At 40.6% G+C, this 16,308-nt stretch overlaps 1 protein-coding gene and 2 pseudogenes across 1 annotated transcript; 1 reads left to right on the top strand and 2 right to left on the bottom strand.

Moving 5' to 3' along the window:
• The first annotated feature begins 7,810 nt into the window (after positions 1–7,810).
• LOC147449314 (uncharacterized) lies at positions 7,811–8,161 on the top strand. Its single transcript, XM_086522594.1, has one exon. The coding sequence runs from the start codon at positions 7,811–7,813 to the stop codon at positions 8,159–8,161; it is 351 nt and encodes a 116-aa protein (XP_086378720.1).
• A 966-nt stretch (positions 8,162–9,127) lies between these two features.
• On the bottom strand, positions 9,128–10,194 carry LOC147449313 (fructose-bisphosphate aldolase 5, cytosolic pseudogene; annotated as a pseudogene).
• Positions 10,195–10,752: 558 nt separating this feature from the next.
• LOC147449312 (uncharacterized) lies at positions 10,753–10,967 on the bottom strand (annotated as a pseudogene).
• Positions 10,968–16,308: the final 5,341 nt, after the last annotated feature.

The raw sequence follows: 16,308 nt of genomic DNA, 5'->3' as shown, positions 1-16,308 counted from the left end.
GGATTGGATTGACCGATTTTTTTGGAATTATTGTTGTTGATGGTTCTTGATAACCAAGCTTGCTGGATTTGCATTAGTTGAACCTAATTTGTTTTGATCTCTACTTCTTGTTGTTGGGTTTTAATACTCCAGGTTACTGACTTTGGAATACTCTCTCTTATTGAGTAGGTTTTGGTTCCACTATTTGAAGGGCTTGACTTTGATCCATACAAAATGATTGGTGTTACTATACAAAGCTTCTCTAATCATTTTGAAGTTATACCTACAGGTTTTGGTTTAGCTTAGGGATTATTCAATAGGTTAGAACTCTTTGATACAGTAAATAATTACTTTAAAAGTTAGATCATTTGGATGCTACTATGAGAATAAAGTTCTTGTCCCATTATTTGAAGGGCTCGACTTTGGTCCATACATTAGGTTGTATTACAAAAGAAAGCATTGCATACAAGTTTTGATCCATACATTATGTTGTAGTAACAAAACAAAGTAGTGCATACAATTTTTGGTTAACTTATGGATGGGTTGACATTGTTTTACAGTAAATGGTTACTATAAAAATCAGTTTATAAGACCATACAATACAATTTTGGTAGGATTACTAAAATGTGGAAAATACTTGAGATTTGTAAATTACTTTAATACTTAGGACAGTAGCTAATCTAATAATTTTGAAGTTTGACATGGATAACAATTGATAGGTTCTTTGAAGCCTGCCATACATAGCCAAGTCTAATATATATGTCGTCTTGACTATATGGATGCAGGTGAGAATTCTATCTTGACTTGAAAAGGTTTAGCATGCTGCAGTCCGACTTTGAAGACCCTTGATGATTCAACCAAGATGACCTCAACATCTCTATTACCTTTGTATAAAATCACTAGAATGATGCCTCATTCTTACTATGTTGTACTTAAATGAATCAATATTGAGTCATTTTTGTACAAATCTTTGCCCAATTATCAAAATCTAGTTGTCTTTTGAACGTTATATTCTTTTGTGTATACATATCTAGTTGAATACATCAACACACACACACACACACACACACACACACACACACACACACACACACACACACACACACACACACACACACACACACACATGCGCATGCGCACACGCACACACACATACATGCAGTTGCATGGGCCAACCAATACATAATTGGCATAAAGAGGTTTTGCAGTGCAAGGACTGAAGCAAACACAATAGCACACAAAAAAAGTTTTGAATTTGTAGCGTTAGTTCTATAGTGCAAGGGCTGAAGCAAACGTAGTAGCGCACCAAAACAATCCAAAATCTGTAGCATACAGAGCACAGGAGCATACAAACGATAAAATTGTTAAATTGTTTTGCATAAACATGAGTTATAAGGTATTGAAATAGCCTTAATATGAGTTGGCAATGCAAATATAAAGGCAGCTGAGTATTAATGTTACTCTTTAGGCACTGGTTGCATCAAATTATCCATACACACACACACACACTTGGTGGTGTGTTAAAAGTGGCCGCAGAGCGCGTCTTGGGGAAATTAATCCTACATACACTTTTTAACGCAGTAAACACAGATGGCATCTTCATCAACCCTTTAGGTACCCATTTAGATATGTTGTTAGGAGTTCTTTGGAAGAAGTGATTTCACATATGTACATACACATGCATGGTGCATCAAATAAAGAATTTCCCATTGTCCAAATCCAGGTGGTTACTTGGGGCCCACATGTGTACAAGTAGGACATTGTGTACATAGTACATCGATTTTCATTATCACTAGTATCTGTGTGTTTTTCTATAATAATGAGGAGTTGGTGGAGCGTAAAATTTCTCGAGGAAGCTATGAGTGGGCCCATGCCATGAGGTAAGCAAGTGTGTCAGATGACATCCAGTGGCGTCAGGAGGTCGAATGGGATCAGGACTTGTACGTGGGTATTGAGGACACAACGGGGATGTTTTCTTGTGATGAATTATGCAGAAAGGTCATCGTGAGAACTATATTTGGGGGCCACTTCACGTGATTGCGGGTCCAAAGCTTATAAAAAGGGATGAATTATTGGGAAAAGTTAAGTGCCAGGTGTGCGGATGGATGCAGAAGGGTAACAAAAACGCACTATGAGGCCATTTTTTGGCATGTTCGGTGTCCGTTTGAGGTCAATCAAAAGGCCAAAGGTGCCCAAGGGATAAAGTGAAGTGTGGACACTAAAAACCTGAAAAAAAACCTAGAAAAACATGGAGAGAAGAGGATGAAGAGAAGCTACTCAATTTTTGTTGTTTTTGGAGTCTGTTTTGGCCAAACTGCTCATTTGAGCTCGGATTTAAGCACTTTGATATTGTAGAGTGGGGTTTTTGGCCATTTTGGATACAATGGTGCTGTCCATTTTGCCAAATTACTCACTATTTTCTTGTTTCTTTGGCTGTCTAATTTTGTCCTGTGAGCGAAGCGTCTGCTCAAATTTGTGATTGTATCTGGCATATTGCATCCATATGGTGTGAGCTATTTGTCCCATTGGTGGCGGCCCAAGCTCAATTGTATCTACGCATCAAAAATATTTCTCTTTTGAGCTGATTTGTGTGTGTGTGAGTGTGTGTGTGTTGAGTGGGAAAATGGATAGTCTCTCTCCTCTCACTCCAATGGTGTGTTCCTTGTCTTAGTCAGGTGGGTTGTGTAATCCAAGTGGTGCCCCATAGTGTGTGTGTGTGTGTGTACTATCCCAAGAGTGTGTGTCACGTGATTATAGAGGCGTTGTGTGTGTTTCCATCCCGCTCACATTCTTTTGTGCCCCCACTGAGGGTCTTCTTTGAGTACCTTCAGCTTCGGGATTACAGATTACAGGGTACAGGTACAGGTGATTCACACAGGTACAGGTAGCTAGAGTAGAGTGATATACTGGCAAGTGGGAGTCACTTGCAGTTGCCGTGTGTATGTATCATTTGGTGCCTGTTTGAGCGCATTGTCTAATATTGTACGTTACTTACAGATACTACCATTGTACGCCTTTGTGGAGCCATACTTGTTTTTATTTGGCAGTCCCAGTCATTTTTGAGACTTGGTCTGGAAGATAGTCATTTCTGAGACTTGACTATATGATATTTGCATAAACCTTCGTGAGAGGGTCGTGGTGAGGTTTTATTGAGCTGGGGGGTTCTCAAGTGTGATATCCTTTTGGTGATATAGGTGGCTGGAGCACCCTTTTCATGACCTTGTCATAGGCTATGTACTAGTGATTCCTACTTGATGCTTGGGTGCCATTGTCGACAGGTTATGCATACTTATACAGTCTATATAATGGGTTTTTACTGCTCTAATTCTGAGGAAACTCTGCCAAAAATTTTCCAAGTTGTGATGCCTAGTTTTTTGGTCTTTTGAGCCACTTATGTTGTTATGACACTGAAATTATGGCAAAACTAGAGGGTAATGGGTCAAGTGTACTTTCTTGGGAGCTTCGTGGTTGGCCTTATAATCACGACGGACCTCAGTTCACTCCTTTTCATTTTGCACAAAGAATCCAGATAAATGTTCACGTGGACAGGAAGATTTTTTACCAGTAGCGCATAGTCTTTATGTTTGGGCCAAGAAGATTAAGAGAGATACTGGAATCTCCTTTGTCTGTTGTAATTCCGATGATTAACTATGAAAACTGGTTTGATGTGCATGTGTTCATCCTTTTCTAAAAGCTTGAGCTTCATTGAAGTTTCTAGGGATTGAGAGTGAAAAAAAATTGGGTTCTTGCACCTGTGTTAGAAGGGGTTCTCAAAGCATTGAAACTTGGGTAGCCATCCCCCTGTCCCGATAAATCCCAATCTAGTAGTCTCTAAAGGATAGAAATTTCTTTGTCATATTCTTGGACTGGAAGATAAAAATGCATATTATAAATATATCCAAGAAGGCATTACTAAAATATTTAAATGGAAATTTTTATTTCACAAAAAAAACCAAATTCCTTTGTTCAAAAACAGAGATTTAATGAATAAAATTCAATATTTTTTTAAAATTCATTTTTATCTATGGTTTAGATAAGTCTATGCCCAAACACCAATCTTTATTTGTAAAAGACTTATCAGATTGACGTCCAAGAAAATATTAGAATTCCTTGAGTTCACACCAATGAACAAGAATGAACATAAATTTTCCAAGCAGTAAGTTCAATTACACAAGAATTTGGGATGGAAAAACCCATGTGCATGTCCATCTCATACTACATGGGGAGCTTCAAGATACAAAAAATGGACTATACATGGATAACCAATGCACCTAATTGCATCTTCACACCGACCACACACTTCATAACCAAGATGTTAAGAGGGCTATAGAAGGGATTGATGGAATACATGGGGGATATTCATAAACGACACACACATTTTTTGGGATACATGATATTGGTGGATTAACAACCAATATGATTTCCTTGTAGACATTCCAAAACACCTTACACATATTTGATCGTTCGACACTACTACTTGCTATAAATATATTTTACATAAAGAAACACATGGGTTAATCAAGGTTTCAATGCACATCGCTAAGCTAATTGAAAATTTGGGCTTCAAAGGTTTCAAAAAGGGTCGTGGATGTGTCGCACTCACCAAGAAAAAGAGAGAGGTCATTTGGACTTTTGAGTTTCTTTATAACATCAATGAATTCCTTCTTGACAATTGCTTCACCAAGTTGGAGACATAAGTTTTTCAACAAGTTAAATGCATCCCAATGGGATATAGTTGTACCCCGTTGTGCTGTAATCTATTTTTGGCTCCATTTGAGATTGAATACATTAAGAAATTATCACGGCTCAAAAAATGTAATATGCTTAAATCATTCTTACATTCGTGGAGGTACATGGATGACTTGGTTTCTGAAAATAACCGCTTTGTTATACGATGCTTGAATCATTAGCAGCCCTTGTCCCTTGAAGATCCCTTTACTATCTACCCATTTGATATCATGGGTATAAAAACTACACATAAAGAACATGCCACTACCTATTTGAATACACATATCCAATTACTTGAACCATTTGATGGGCACTTTGTTACAAGCACATCGTGGAATAAAGGTTAATAACCATGCCCCAATATTTCTTTTATCCATGCAGCTAGTAATTTCCCTAAACATATGGCATACAAGGTATGCATATCACAAGTTCTTCCCATTTTGTATAACGCATCACATGTTTCTTATGCTACTACAGATTTGAATAAAGTTATCCAGATGTTTGTATCAAATAATTTCAAGAGGGAAATCATTATTACTTGTATTACACAATTTATTGAAACCAATCAGATTTCAGGAATTAGATATGATATAAATACATTGGAATACAAAATTGGTGGGGGATAGGTCCACTTGGTGGCCTATCCTCCACCAAGTGTACCTCCCCTCAAGGATGGGGGAGGGCCACACACACACACACACACACACACTCCATTTACTAATAATATGGAAGAAAAGGGGACACATATATCACATTAAAAGCCAAGAACACACACCATTGTACAATAAGTTACACAACCACATTTTTTCACAACTGACAACCTTTAATGCCAAATATAGACAACCACGTTTATTGGTGAAGAGTAGACATAACCATCATGGTGGATAATGGAAAACACCCCCATTTGTGTTTTTTGAAATAAGAATATCGTGTTGAGGTTACTTCAAGGAGGGCTTTTGGTCATAGTTTGATTTGTAAAGGATTTTTTGTCATATTCCTTAGTGTATGGCATGGTTTTTTTAATAATCTGGCAAGATCCCCTAGTTGTTTTGGGAATAACCACTTAGGAATTTTGTCAAGGATTATTTATCATTATCCCAATTGTACTCCATGGAGTTTTGTCATGGGTTTTTATGTATGAGTATCTATAAGTTTATAGGATTTTACTTGTATGTATCAAGTGGTTTTAAGAGAAGGGAAAGAATTGTTACTTGCATTACACAATTTATTGGAACCAACCAATTTTCAAGAATTAGGTATGATACTAGTACACTAATATGCAGAAGTGGTGGGGGATAGGTCCACTTGGTAGCCTATCCTCCACCAAGTGTACCTTTCCTCAAGGATGGGGGAGGGCCACACACACACACACACACACACACACACACACACACACACACAGGCATCACCTAGGACAATGGCTCTTACCTAAATAATGTTTGGTCATATTTATGATTGTAAGGCATGGCTGCTGTAAAAAAGTTTTGTGTCTGGCCATAATTCCGATTATAAGCCAAGGAATTGGTTATTTTGGTTGTAGGTCAACCAGTTGTAGGTCAAGGGTTTTATAATGAATTTACTAGTTGTAAACCTGATGTTCCCATGTCCAATGAATCTTTGGAGTATGGTTGTTTGGAACTTTAGCTTATTTGGCAAGTTAAATAAGATTTGGTAGTCAAATTATCAAAGTCTCAACTTTTTTTGTATTTTTATAGAATACATAAAGGTTTTTTGAGTTCTACCAAACATCGAGCGAACTTATCCAAGCAAGCTCAAAACCGAGCAAAGTTATCAAGTGAGTTTCTCACGTATATATATACTTCTTTTCTAAAAAGAGATATCAGAGAGAGAGAGAGAGAGAGAGAGAGAGAGAGAGAGAGAGAGAGAGAGAGAGAGCTTTCTCTAAACCCAAACACTAAATGTCAGCACCATTGCTCCCCAATCATGATTATACAAATCTAGTCGTCCTTATACATGTGTCACCATTGCTAGCAAAAATATGTTTTTTTGAAAATTTAAATATAGATAAATTGAACAGCTTAGTTCACAAAGATGGAAGATGCGACTCCTTTCCATTTTGGATTATTGTTTGGAAAAATCTAGCAGATGTCTAGAAGGCCATAATTTGTTTGCGGAAAATTTCAATCTCTTTTGAGTTTGTGTCTGCTTAAGACAAGGTGGTACGGAAATCTTGCTAGTTGGTTGAGGGAAAGGGTTGCATCGTATGGACATTGCATTTTTTGCAGATGATAGAGACTTGCCAAACCAAGAGCTACCATGTATGTCCACTAGGAAGAGCGCTAATAAGTGATAGAAGATGCTTAGATCTCTCTCTCTCTCTCTCTCTCTCTCTCTCTCTCTCTCTCTCTCTCACACACACACACACACAAAACTCTTTGAAAAAGTTTGCATCTCTTTCAATTTTTAGATTTCAAGTCCGCTAAAATATAGTGCTAAGAGCTTATTGAAAACTCAAAACAACCAATTGAAGGGAGGGAAAGAAGGATAAAATCCGGTTTGAAAATTCAAGAAAATAGAGTTCAATTGTAAAAAAAGCGATTGTTTTGAGAAATTTTCTCTATGGATGTTTGTAAAATTCATTTTTCTCGAACACTGTCTAAAGCATGTGAGCCGGTGCTCTCTCTCTCTCTCTCTCTCTCTCTCTCTCTCTCTCTCTCTCTCTCTCTCTCTCTCTCTCTCTCTCTCTCTCTCTCTCTCTCTCTCTCTCTCTCTCTTTGACACGCTGAACATACACTCATTAGAAGTATAACAAGCTAACATTTGTCCAAAAATGATTTGCGAGAAAAACCCAGCAGCAATACCACAAAGTAAAACTTACTTTAGCAACGCTACATTCCAGAGAGGCACCTACCTAAGATTAATTAATTAGCTAATTCTCTGGAATCTCAACATCCCCATCGGCAATCTTTGTTTTCAAATCCTTGGGATCCCTACCATCCACAGAGAACCCACAAAAACGCAGTACCCAAAATTTCCTTTACTGTGCCAGCAAGCTCCTTTGCCATTGAACGGGGATGCATCACATGGGCTATCTCGATCACATCATCAAGAGAAATGTTTCCATTATGCTTGATGTTCTTAAATGTATAAGGAGAAGGAAGAGGAATCTGCAGGTCAAAAACCAGCTAAGAGCTCATGGGGCACACTAGCATGGAGCGAAACCCTGTCGCCAATGCTAGGACTGAGGGGAAAGCAGACGACGAAGAAAAAGGCAATCGAGTGCTGCAGTGGCTTGCATGGTCAGATTAATAAGAGGAATTTTGACAATGCAATTATGCAAGTATCTAGCAATCATGAGGAGCATCTGTTGTACAACAATGTCATAAATGAAAACGATGGCATCTCTGTTGTTTCTCTCAATGGGCTTTCTGTCAGTGGGCTTCATCATTGTGGGCAGGAATCTAATGTCAGAGCTCGCCCTCTTCAAGATTAGGAAGAGAGATAATTGTTGCACAAAACTCAGAGCGGATTAACAAGGCCCTTAGCACTAATCATAAGCAACTCCAGCTGTCTTCAAAGGCCGTGTTCACACCAGAGCACAGGAGCCCACCATAGCAACACTCATTCTTGAGCAAGGATTATAGCATGTTTAGCTACTATTTGAGTCCCGCGAGGAGCAACAGCAGTAGCATTGCATTCATCTTCTTCCTATCGCGCTCGGGCTCCTTGAGGGCTTTGATCACAAGAGAAGCGGCGCTAATTGCTCCCCTAGTTCTAGTCCTGCTCCAGTTCAGCATCACCATTAAGGGAGCCACTCGGAAACTCCAGTAGACGGTAGACATGAAGCTGAGTGATGCCTGTTTTTCACCCATGATGAAGATGCAAGGCTGATAAAGCAAGGGTAGCAAGAATATGAGGAGGTGGTTTTTGTTCGTTTAACAGGAGGGGAGGTTGGAGCTACCTTTTCATTGGCGCCCAAGATTGGGCCTCTGGGTTTGTCACCCAAGAAGGTAGGAGAGGACATTGCCAAGGAGACTGCCATGGAGTGAAAGGGCCTGCTCGTTATTGTCAAGCCAAGGTCGATGTCGTCCCTTCCACTATCTGCGAGGGATCCAATTTAAGCGGCATCTCTGTTGGTTTCCTCTCCTTTCTTTCTGCTGCTTCCGCTTCCGCTTCCGCTTCCGCAACCCTGTGTTGCCCTCTCTCTCTCTCTCTCTCTCTCTCTCTCTCTCTCTCTCTCTCTCTCTCTCTCTCTCTCTCTCTCTCTCTCTCTCTCTCTCTCTCTCTCTCTACTAGGAATAAATGGTAGCTAAATAAAATTCTGATAAAGATGCCCGTTACATAAACCTCAGAAAAATAGCCCATTTGCTTCGTTCTGCAGCCATCCCCGCACCTAAACATTATTACAGAACATGAAACATCATTGTAATCAAAACTCAATAGCTCAAGCATAGGAGAGCTAATACTTGTAGTTGGCAACATGAAGCGATTCATCAGTGCCAACGCTCTTAGTAGCATCTCCAGCATACTTGCCAAGGACAGCCTTAGAGTTGGCCTTGCATCGGGCAAGCAAAGCAGCTTGTGCTGCAGGAATGTTTTCCTTCTTTCCAGCCCAAGTCTTCCAAGTGCTGGCTTGTAATGCTCATCCAAATGAGAAAGAAAGTGGCCATAGCTTCTTGGTATCCAGCTCATTCATGGCATTCAAATTCAAAGTTGCTTCTTCCTCACTTTGACCGCCGGACAAGAATATGACACCAGGAACAACAGGAGGAACCGTCCTTTGAAGTGCTTGTACTGCGTATTTGGCTATCTCCTAAGCGGTTGTCTTTGGCACTTTAGAGCGAGGAGTAACCATGTTTGGCTTCAACAAGGTGCCCTCCAAGAGTACATGATGATCGCTCAAAGCCTTGTAGACAGCAGCAAAAAGCACAATCTCCGTCACGGCAGCACATTTCTTAATATCATGGGGCCCATCCACAAGAATCTTAGGCTCAAGAATGGGGACTAGACCATTCTCTTGGCATATGATGTCATAGCGAGCCAACCCATTTGCATTCTCAAGTATGGCAAGAGGAGACGGCTCAATTGGATCAATATTCTTGAGCACAGCTCTCCACTTTGCAAATTGAGCTCCAACATTATAATATTGCTGGCAGCGTTGGGCAAGGCTGTCTAGTCCCTGAGTGGTTGTCTCACCATCAGTGTCTGCAAGGTCGACAGTGCCCTTATCTACCTTGATTTTGGGGACTACTCCACAAATGGATTGCCACTCGCTATTTTCTGATAGAGGGTTTCCTCAAAGAGAATGACACCACAAAGGTAGTACTGGAGGGCATCTGGGACAGTAAAAAGAATCTCCTAGAGAGCTTGCCTGTTTGACTCTACATTCTCCACATGTATACTTGCCAAACGCTTCCCAATAGTCCCTGTGCTCTCATCGGCTGCCAGGATGCCCTTGCTAGGGGTCGCAATGTATTTGGCAGTGGCAATAAGCTCAGCTGTGTATTTACTCTCAAACGCGGCCATGGCGGCTAGCAGGGGAGATACTAGAGGTCTCTCTCTCTCTCTCTCTCTCTCTCTCTCTCTCTCTCTCTCTCTCTCTCTCTCTCTCTCTCTCTCTCTCTCTCTCTCTCTCTCTCTCTCTCTCTCTCTCTCTCTCTCTCTCTCTCTCTCTCTCTCTCTCTCTCTCTCTCTCTCTCTCTCTCTCTCTCTCTCTCTCAAAAAACTCAACTCTCAAAGAGCGCGCGCCGGCGTGCGCTCTTTGAGAGAGTTGAGTTTTTTGAGTTTTTAGAGAGAGAGAGAGAGAGAGAGAGAGAGAGAGAGAGAGAGAATTAAGAATTACCTGCAGCGTTATATTTCTAAGGGGGCCGGCTTTAGAGTAGAAAATCTTGCCGCAGCTGAGCACAGTGGGAGATGGCAGCAGCTGAAGCGCAAGAGCAAGTGGAGAAGAAGACACGGAAGCTGATGCAACACCTACAGAAGCACAAGCCAACGTCGAGTCAGGTGGTAGGGTTTGTGATGCTCCTAGTGGGGGCGGGCGTGGTGGTGGTGGTGCTGGAAGTGATGGCACCGCTGCTGCTGCTGTTAGGCCCAGTGCTGGTGCCCGTAGGCTTCTTGATGGCGATGTGCACAGCAGGCGCCCTCATAGCCGGAGGGGTAGCCATAGCGGCTGTTTCTGTGGTGTCGTGGGTAGACACCCTGACATTTCCCAGCAGCTGGACAACGCCCGATTCTGCATCCAGAACGTGGCTAATGGGATGTGATGCAAGGCGCGCGACTTCGCCGGCTTCTCCCTTCATCGCTCCTCTCACAGCGGCAGCGCTGGTGCCGAGGCTGCCCCTGGAGCTTAAGACTACCACGCGGCTTGCAATGCTCTTGATCAAGGTCCCGCCCTATAAAGATGTAAACCGAAATACTAGTAGAAATTTTCAGTTTTCAAAAAATTTTGAACTATTTTCTCAAAAAAAGAGAGAGATAGAGAGAGACACAGAAAAACCCTTGCTCTCTTTGATAGAGTTGAGTTTTTTAAGAGAGAGGGGGAGAGAGAGAGAGAGAGAGAGAGAGAGAGAGAGAGAGAGAGAGAGAGAGAGAGAGAGAGAGAGAGAGAGACCCTTGTGTGCCCGCATGCGCTCTTTGAGAGAGTTGATTTTTTAGAGAGAGAGAGATCCACGCCCAAGAGGAAGTAGAAGCAGTTGTGGCATAAGCAGTCATGATGGTCAACCATCATAATGGTGGACATAACAAGCACGGAAGAGGCCACACCAACCCCATCAGGTGCTCTAGCTATGGGTGATGTGTGCCCAAGGACAAGGATATCAAGCGATTTCTTGTAAGGACCATTGTTGAACAAGCTCTTGTGCGAGATGTGCAGGATGCATTTATGATGGGTACACACTTCCCAAGCTTTACGCCAAAATGCAATACTGCGTTTCATGTGCCATTCACTCTCACGTTGTCCATGAGAGATCCCGCATAGCAAGAAGAGTTCGGGAGCCACCACAGAGGTTTAGACGCAATGAGGATATGCAGAACCAGAATTAGCGTACCAGTGTTCCTGTTGTTAGAAAGTGAAGAGGTGTCTAATTAGTGCATAAGCCAGGAGAGGAAGAAGGCTCATGAATATTGACTTCTATTGTAGAACTCTTAGAAGACGCATGCTATGAGCATTGCCACTGTGGTTGCAGCCATCAATTGGATGGACGTTGAGGGACTTTTGAGTCTTTTGGACAGGCTTGTATTTGATGTTTTGGAAATGTCTTTCTAAAGGTTTTTCAGAGAGAGAGAGAGAGAGAGAGAGAGAGAGAGAGAGGAGAGAGAGAGAGAGAGAGAGAGAGAGAGAGAGAGAGAGAGAGATAGAGAGAGTCTGACTTGCTTCTGAGACTCTAAGAGTGCATGACAGAGAGAAGCCCTGCTAGTGAGCAAGAGACACGACACTGAAAATTCATGAAACTCGGCCACTGAGAGTGATTGACCAATGCTTGAAAAAAACTTTTTTCCAAAAACTTGTCAAACCTACATGTTAGAAACAATAGAGGTAAATTGACTAAATCTGAAGGTCTTTACATCAATTTACATTTATTTTTTTCAAATTTTGGAGGTTTTCTCACCTTTAACTATAAAACTTCATAGGTAAATCTCAAAATTTGTAGGTGGGGTTACACTAAACCTAGGTTTCTGTTACACTAAACCTATGTTTTTTCTGAGCACTGTCAGTGACTTATAGAGGCGGCACTGAGTCTGTGTGTGTGTGTGTGTGTGTGTGTGTGTGAGAGAGAGAGAGAGAGAGAGAGAGAGAGAGAGAGAGAGAGAGAGAGAGAGAGAGAGAGAGAGAGAGAGAGAGAGAGAGAGTAATTGGCTATATTGGTTGAGAGCATGCATACCCCTTCCATGTAGAGCTCGTTGCCTAGTGGCGGAACCAGACCCAGTTTTGTGGAACTCTAGAAGAAGGTGGAGGTAGGGATTGCTGAAATATCAATTTTTTACGCACGACTAGAAAGGCTGGTTTTTGAGAAAAGATTCCTCGGCTGTGATCCCACAACTATGGAAGAAGAACCTCATTCTCTCTCTCTCTCTCTCTCTCTCTCTCTCTCTCTCTCTCTCTCTCTCTCTCTCTCTCTCTCACACACACACACACACACACATCCAAACTCTTCACCTTTGTTCTCGCCAAAAGATAGGGCCAAGGTGATTGCCAAGGCATTGCATAAGAGGTGATTGCCAAGCTGTTTCATGCAAGTGATGATTATCGTTCATGTCGACAGTACCTTATGATCTTCATCACCTCTCCCACCCTTGGCCACAAAGTCCTTGTGATTGGGGCCTCCTCTTTTGCAACTCACCATGAAAACTCTAAAAGAGTTCGTAGTCCATGAAAAATATTCTTTTCATGATACATGTGATGTGAAGGATATTTTCCTTTTCCTCTTTGTTTCTCAAGTGTCATGATTATACGCTGAAAGATCTTTTTTGCGAGCTCTGCGAGCTAGACAAAATGGATTCACTCACCCAAAAAAGTTTATCTCCAATTTCAATAAGATACAATCTAGCACCAAAGATTGCACATACACATTGTTCATATTGGCTCCAACCTACCAATACGATCTACCAAATCTACTTCTTGTTTAACTTCCCTACAAGCACTTGCCATAATATTATGTATTGAGAAACCCTCCTTCCCCCTCCACAACATTGTACGCACACACACACACACACACACACACACAATTTTACTTGTCCAAGCATCTACAATGGCTTGAATATTGATGGCCACAAACTGTGATTCAGAGGAGGGAGCATAACCTTGGATAATCAAGGAGTTAATATAAGGGTGGATGATTAAAGTCTCCATAAGGAACGCTCTAAACATTTAGAGACAATGATAGAGAGATTGTAATATGTAATTTGATGCTAAATGTTTCTATTATGATTTAAGTTCTATGTATCTTGTGGGGTTTTGCTTCTTCTATATTGCTCGAAAAGGTTTGCTTGGAGTTTGAAATTCCTCATCCTACAACCAACCATGGCTAGGCACATAACCATTTATGGACGACAATGTGGCAGCAAGATTTTTCTTATGTTTGACAATAGCATCTATGAACTTTCTTTCTCTTTTGTGATATAACATTATGAAATAACTAATGCATTCAATTTGCATCCATTAACTCTAATGGGAGAGCAGGTGAAGATAAAGGCTACTGAACTTGCTAGTGGTGAACAAATCTTCCTTCTCAATCATGGCCAATGTAAATTCTGGAAGGTTCGCATTGCTATTGAAAGCACACAAGGCATTTGAATGAAGGACACACTAGTAATAGTCAAATGGTCCCTCCAGAGTAGTTGGTATACTACATGCAATGCCTTCTTCACAAAGCATCCTACAAATGGCACTCAAGCAAGCAAAGGATATCATTCAAGTTCAAGAGCTACCTATGCATTATAATGGACATGTGGCATCTGAGTTACCATCTTTTGATCTATTTGTACACGAACTTATGACAATTGCAACATGTGAATTTACCATGGAGAATAAGTTTGCACAAATAGAGTTTTGGAATATGCTCAGCAAGATGGTTCAGAAGCAAGGATATGACTGTGTATCAATGTGTGTGTGAACACATTAAAGGAAGAGTATGGCTCTTTTGTTTGAGACTATTTTAATGTGTGTGAACACTTTAAAGGAAGAGTATGGCTCTTTTTTTTGAGACTATTTGAGATGCAACATGGTTACTTTGCTACACTATACTCTGTAGAGTAACTATTGAGATCTTGATCTAATCTTTCTCATTGTTTATGCTTGCTCGGTTTCTTGTTCGCTCAGAAGTACTCGCTCGAGGATTGGGATTCCTCAGGTTTTTTGGAAGGTGGATACTAATAAGGTGGTTAGTGGGAGGAAATATACAATGCACCCATCGAATACAAAGAACTCAGTGAGCACAAGTTTTTGGATATTTTACGACAGAAAACAACAAAGTCCACCGAATGTAGTTTAATGGGGTATGACCAGTAAGCTGGCATGATTTTAGTTTGAAAGGCTCTTCACGAGCATTGTAAGTACACACACAAAGCTGAGGCACAATTTCACGATACTGAGGTAGTAACATAATGCTAAGCACTATTCTCTTTCTCTCTCTCTCTCTCTCTCTCTCTCTCTCTCTCTCTCTCTCTCTCTCTCTCTCTCTCTCTCTCTTTGTGTGTGTTTGTGTGTGTGTGTGTCTGTGTCTGTGTGTCACACACACAAGCACAACTTTCAAAAAATTGTGCACACTCAAGTGCGGGCACATACAAACACATACACACACACACACACACACACACACACATACTCGGATGTAGTCACATACATGTAGCTATGTGGTCTAGCCAATACATAATTGGTGTATAGAGGTTTTGCAGTGCTAGTTTTGCAGCGCAAGGGCTGAAGCAAACACAATAGCGCATAAAAATAGTTCAAAATCTATAGCATAGAGGGTGCAAGAGCATAGAAGGTAAAATTGTTGAATTGTTTTGCATAAACATGAGTTATAAGGTATTGAGCCTTAATTTGAGTTGATGATGCAAATATAAAGGCAATTGAAGTTGTTACAAGTTCACAAGGAGTAATTCTTGACTATTTTATTTTCATAAGGCCGTTGTGTATGTGTGTGTTTTAAACTCGATTTGCTACCTATACTTATCATAAACCATATGTGTCTTAACAACAAACTCCTTTCAAAAGGTTCCCAATTATCAATGTCTGACAAGATGAGGCCATTTTCTTTATTTACCATTAAGGTGCCATTTTCATAATCTAAGACTTGATTACCATGATAGAATATATAAAAAATGGGGGGCTCTGCAAACAAGCACAACACAAATTGGGTAGCATATTCAATCATAAAGCAGGTTGTTTCTCAAAACAACCAGTGACTACCATGTCTCTTTTTAGACCCTTCATGGCAATTTTAAGGCTTAGGAAAGAAAAAACAAGATGTATTCTTTGTATATTGTGCAGAGTGGATAATCAAGGAATTCCATTTACATGTAGGTACATTTCCACCTCAAGATCTTGAGCAAAAGATTGAAATTGAATGGAAAAAATAAATATACAGACTTGACCAATAGATAATGACTAAATGGTGAGTTAAATACACTTGAGAAGAAGTATGTTCTCCACACCATAGATGAAGGCCATCTCATGATTCTCATCAACAATATTTAGCCAAATCACACCAATATCAAATAATGCATATATAGATTTCCAAATAAACACCATATAAATAATCATAGATCAATTCTAAATAGGTGGTAAAAGAACCTATCTAACCAATTTTATTGAGCCTCCAGCCATTCGAGGAGAAGTGTGGATTAAATTATATTTGTACAGAACCTTGTGAGCATTGAATACTACATATGGATGTGTGTATGTAAGTATTGTTGCCTGCTCACATTAGTATTATTCTTCCAATTGATTCTGCTAGCAAATGTCTCTACCTCTGATCCACCAAATTAAGGGGTGTGTGTGTGTGTGTGTGTGTGTGTGTGTGTGTGTGTGTGTGTGTGTGTGTGTGTGTGCATGTTGAATATCCCATTGGGTGAGAGTGGAGTAGGCATGGGGTTGCAAAAGTGAGATCCCTTGTGGGCAAGCCAAGAATGAACCAAGAA

This window comes from Adiantum capillus-veneris, chromosome 10 (assembly GCF_014529385.1).
Source record: "Adiantum capillus-veneris isolate H3 chromosome 10, ASM1452938v2, whole genome shotgun sequence".
Classification (NCBI taxonomy): domain Eukaryota; kingdom Viridiplantae; phylum Streptophyta; class Polypodiopsida; order Polypodiales; family Pteridaceae; genus Adiantum; species Adiantum capillus-veneris.
The sequence above is the reverse complement of the archived record's forward strand: the minus strand, read 5'-3'. Positions and strand labels throughout refer to the sequence as shown.

Coding starts and splice junctions, on each gene's coding strand:
- LOC147449314 (XM_086522594.1), top strand. CDS start 7,811: ATGTATAAGGAGAAGGAAGAGGAATCTGCAGGTCAAAAACCAGCTAAG.